Below are 5,456 nucleotides of genomic sequence, written 5' to 3'. Positions count from 1 at the left end.
GCGTAGTTATAGTCCGATGTCGTTCATTTTAAATAGCGGTCTGAGATGAGTACCCAGGAACTTACATACCACATTTCATTAAGATACCTCAAAATTTACTCAAGTTATCGTGTTTACGGACAGACGCTCGAACGGGCGGACGGACGGACGGACGGACATGGCTAAATGAATTTCTTTCTTCGCTCATATCATTTTGATCTATAGAAGTCTATATATATCTCGATTAATTTATGCCGTTACGGGGTACCGTTATGCAAACAAAATTAATATACTCTGTGAAATCTGCTCAGCTGAGTATAAAAATAGGAGTATTCGTATCTTGTTTTTTTAACTCTGGTAAGCCCTCCAAATTAATGAAAAGGGTTGGGTCTGCTGTGTACTGCGTCGATACAGAAATAAGTAGATCATATAAGCTTTCATACTACTGCAGCATATTCCAGGTGGAAAATATAGCCGCGAAGAATGCAACAGAAATTCCGGAGGACGCGTGCTTAAGATGCAGTCGCGTCAATATATATATTCATAGTCAAACGACGACAGAGGCAATCATCTCACAGTACTTCATCAAGAATGTAAACAAATATTGGAAAAAATTCGCTAAGGCCGCACCATACATCTGTAATGGGTTATAATGGGTCATAAAGCGATAGAAGATAACAGAAGGTAAAGTCCCGATCCGTTTGGGAGAAAAACAGGAGTTGCATTTGATCCATCAAACAAGAAAGGCGTGGGCAGAAGCGCGGGGCTGCGAAATTTCTTAAATAATATGCAAAGTCTACGATATTAGACTCACAAAGTGGTTCATATCTCTGAAGAGAGAAGACTTAAAGCTAACGATGGGCATACTTACTGGACATTGCCTTCTGGCGTCACATGCTTATATATTAATCCCCGTCAGTAACAGAAGATATAAGAAGTGCGAGCTGCCAGAAGAAAGAGTGAGTTTGGGCAGATCTAGAGGCAGCAATCCTAGAAAACTTCTGGTATTTGCCAAGAGGACGCAGTAATCTATAACATAAATCCTCGCACGTGATTGTGGTTCTTCCTTTTGGTCATCAAACAAATTCTTGTAATACCATGGACACATTCAGCCTATTTGAGGTCTTTGTTGACCGGCCAATTGAAACTATCCTCCCCTGGTAAGCTCCATAATAGGCCTGGCCCCGTATTATGTTTAACGATCCGTGATTTAAAACAATTTTCACTCAAACGATATCTATTCAACTGTCAAGCTAAAACTAAATATTACAATAAGTTATGGATCTAACAAGTACTATTTGTCGCTGGTTATAGAGCTATTGTGATTTAAAAAGAGCACTTCGATTATGGATCGTGATATGGCCTTGATTACATTCACGACGGCGGCTACGAAGCGACATCTGCCATATTATTTTCCCACATGTTCTTATGCTTTGTTTTCATTAGATCGAAATCGCTGATATCTAAAACTGCCTGAAGCTGACCCGCTGGTCAGTTGGAATGAAAAGCGTTCCCATTATGTTACATTATTGATATGTATTTTTCTAAAGCTGAAGACATATTTTTTCCATGTTGCCGTATCTAAAAATCATCTAGATAATAAGATGTTGTCGAATAAAAAAACCTATCCCAAAGGCGGCCTTAACCTGTGAATCAAAAACTACTCTGTTCTTTAACTGCAGTTTAAAATTGGCTAGAGTTTAAGCTTAGCTGAACCAACTACTGGAAAACCAGGCCTAAAAAATCGAGCATGTGTTAAAGTCAATAAGCCACAATTTCCTCTATTTCAGCTAAGCCTATCCCTTTTAAATAGTCTACCAAGTGCTTGCTCAAATATTCCATGCTTATGTTGGCCGAGCTGGATATATACCGAGGACTTCTTCATTACTCACTTTATCCTCTTCATCCCTACAGCTGCGACAGATGTCAATAATTGGGAGTTGCATACATGCACAATGTGTTAAAATTCGCTTCACATTGCCTAAAGTTTACCTGAAAACCTTACATGTTTCCTCCAAGCTTCGTTTGGTATTAAGTAGAAAGCAGGCATGAGTTTGTTTAGGATACCGTATCTGTGCGTTTTTTTAACAATCAATAATGCCGATGGAAGCTCTGACCACTATCTTCGAAGGCATTTCCTTAGGGGCCTCTACTTAAGGTAGACATTTTCTGGGCACAGAGTAAAGTATGTCTCTCTAATGTACTTGAAATCTAAGTATTCTCCTCTCAAACCAAAAGAATGAACGTCATGTAAGTTTGACCAGCTATCGCAGAATATGTCTTATTATAACGACATATAATGTTCTATCAAAAGTATTGTGCAAAAGACTAAATCTCACCGTTAAACGGTGGATTGGGCTTCGAGCGTTGAAGACCAGGCTATCACTATGTATCAAATTTAAGAAAGAACCAGAAAAAACGAGTTTTATTGTAAAGGGGTAATTGAGTACCTGTACTTGATATACAAACATCAACATGGTTGAACGAACCTAGATCTAGCGGTAACATTGACCGAATCATGTAACGGAGTTAGGTGACCATGGTTCGACACGAAAACTTTTCTTGTCAGAGGCCACAATGAAAGTATAAGATGCACTATTCTGCTCCCTTCCTTTTCATTTTCTTTATTTAGCTCCTCCCACACTTTTTTCTCTCTCTCTTTTATTTTACTTCTCACTCTGTATCCATCCTTTTCTAGAGCCTTCTTCTTCTCCCTCTGCCACTCCCTTAGTTAGTGCCATTCCCCCTGTTAGTAACTCCATCTCATTCTCAGTCTATTCCTCCCTCCCTCGCATCTCATTTCTCTAGTTTTCTCTATCCAAATTTCTGGAAATCCGTTAGGCTAAATGTAGGTGCGTTACAAAAATCAAAAATGTTTTTGCATAAATCTTTCCCTAGTCCACTGCATACAAAAATAGTAGCCTAGGCATCCCACAATCTGGGCAAGAAGCTAGGATGCAGTCGCATCCAGTTCCCGAAAAAAACCGAACAGGTTGAGTGTAAGGGTAGGGCACATATCTAATGTTGTTTTTATACTCAGCTGAGCAGAGCTCACAGAGTATATTCATTTTGTTCGCATAACGGTACCCCGTAACGGCATAAACTAATCGAGATAGATATAGACTTCTATGGATCAAAATGATCTGGGCGAAAAAAGAAATTCATTAACCATGTCCATCCGTCCGTCCGCCCGTCCGAGCGTCTGTCCGTTAACACGATAACTTGAGTAAATTTTGAGGTATCTTAATGAAATTTGGTATGTAAGTTCGTGGGTACTCATCACATATCGCTATTTAAAATGAACGAAATGAGACTATAACCACGCCCACTATTTCGATATCGAAAATTTCGAAAAATCGAAAAAGTGCGATAATTCATTATCAAAGACGGATAAAGCGATGAAACTTGGTAGGTGGATTGACCTTATAACGCAGAATAGAAAATTAGTAAAATTTTGGACAATGGGCGTGGCACCGCCCACTTTCATAAGAAGGTAATTTAAAAGTTTTGCCAGCTGTAATTTGGCAGCAGAGTATGTAATGTTCGGTTACACCCGAACTTAGCCTTGCTTACTTGTTGTCAATCATCTATTTGAAAGTTTCAAGATGAGAATGTTTTAAAAGAAGAATGCGACTCTAATTAGTTTTGTTACATAAATGTTTGAGTGACGAGGGAATCAAATCGATTTCGCTAGCTGGCCCTTTTCACTATTTGATCTAATTCAACATAAGCGTTGGGTTGACGGCGAACACACACACAAACTTCTTTTGTTTGAAAATGTAATTCTTTTTTTGAACAATTTTAGTTTCATAAGACAGTAATCAACATTTTTTTAAAGCAGAACTAAAGTGAATATTTCAAAGTTTAATTGCAATAAAGACATTCAATCGAGTAATTCGTTGTTAATTTATAGCTGTTTAAACTTTAGTTCTTTGTCTTTTACCAAATTTTAGCAATTTGCTAAGTCCCCTATATATAGATTCCTACACATTACAATTTTTAACCATCTTATATAGCTACGCTTTAAATTGAAAAAACCGTTTTCATATCAGAGCGTTCTGTGCGAAGTTATTACCTTAAATCGACATTTAATCAGCAGAGGACAGTTGTACCACAACAAAGCGTGGCTTTGATTGAGTATAATTGTCAATAGATGTATTATGCCGGGAGTGCTGCAGAAAAAGCTTTCCAGAGATTTACAAGGATAACTGTAAAGAGCTGTAGCCTTGCCCGTCCTAACGTCGCGCTTCTTCAACTTTTTCAAAAAATATAAATATTTTTAATTTAATAATTTTTATTTATTTTTCAAAAACTTTGTACTAAAAACATTTTCTACACATATCTTAATTTTTAATTTATCTAACCAAAAAATGCGCTGGCGCCGCGAATCGCAGTGGCGCATGAGCAAATGGCAGACGGGCAGCTAATGGTGCTCCTAGCGGAGCTGGTACTCTGGCGGGAGCAGTGAATGCAACTGGAGCGGGTGCAGCGGCGGAAGCAACTTTTGGAGGAAGTGCTACTGGTGCAGGAGCAGCAAACGCGACCCTTGGAGGTGCCGCAAACGCTATGGGCGCTGCTGCAGCAACTGGCAATGGTGCTGATGCAGCAACTTGTAATGGTGCAGGTGCGACTGGTAAAGCAACAGCATGATTAATGTGATGAGCATTGAACGAGGATGCATAGGGTGCAACAAAAGCAGCCGGAGCAATGGCCGGCAATATTCCAGCATGCGCTACAGCAACAAAAGCGAGCAAAGCCGAGAACTGTAAATATAAAAGAATATAGTTTTGGTTTTGTTGAGGAAAATATAGGTTAATGTGTTTTTTATTATTTTATAAGCTTACCACACATAGATTAGCCATATTTGTTAAAAATACTTAATTATTAGATTTTGAGGTAGAGAATATTTGTGGGTCGAATGAACTTTATTGCTCGACGTTTTGATTGTGTTTGATGCATATCGTTCACCCTTATTGAACTTTTATATTGTACTAATTTCATTTACTTTAATAAAAAGCTGAACAACGACACTGAAAATTTGGTAATCCAAATAAATCTAGCACGTGCCGCTTAAATACTTCTACGCCGCGTTGCCTTTCTTGTACTTTCATATGCCCTTTAAAATCTAAATGGTAAGCTAATTATAAGTTAAATGCTGTTACTTAATACATCCAAAATAAGTTTCGATTTCATTGCACATGAAATTGCTAGAAATATTTCAATTATCAATGCCCTGCACGCACCGTCGCATTTGTCCAGTCAGGCCATTGTCACACTTTCGCAACTTAATGGGCGTTCCAATTAATAAATGCGTGTCACGAGTGTCGTTACGGCCGCAGCAAAAAGAATGGTGTGTTAATACGTAACTACTTGTATGAACGCCTGCATAATTGGCCTCCTACTGTAATAAATTGTTTAATTTTCATTAATACTTAACGGCAAATTGTTATATATTAGCTTAGTAAATCGATCGGTAG

General features: G+C 38.3%; 1 protein-coding gene across 1 annotated transcript; it reads right to left on the bottom strand.

The window, feature by feature from the left end:
• Window positions 1-4,334: 4,334 nt before the first annotated feature.
• Window positions 4,335-4,945, bottom strand: LOC137254375 (nematocyst expressed protein 3-like). The gene is made up of 2 exons (XM_067792012.1): window positions 4,824-4,945; window positions 4,335-4,742 (listed from the first exon to the last, which is right to left on the bottom strand). Exons 1-2 carry the CDS (start codon window positions 4,839-4,841, stop codon window positions 4,335-4,337), a joined length of 426 nt encoding a protein of 141 aa, XP_067648113.1. The 5' UTR covers window positions 4,842-4,945.
• Window positions 4,946-5,456: the final 511 nt, after the last annotated feature.

This window comes from Eurosta solidaginis, chromosome 5 (genome assembly GCF_040869045.1).
Source record: "Eurosta solidaginis isolate ZX-2024a chromosome 5, ASM4086904v1, whole genome shotgun sequence".
Taxonomy (NCBI): Eukaryota; Metazoa; Arthropoda; class Insecta; order Diptera; family Tephritidae; genus Eurosta; species Eurosta solidaginis.
The sequence above is the reverse complement of the archived record's forward strand: the minus strand, read 5'-3'. Positions and strand labels throughout refer to the sequence as shown.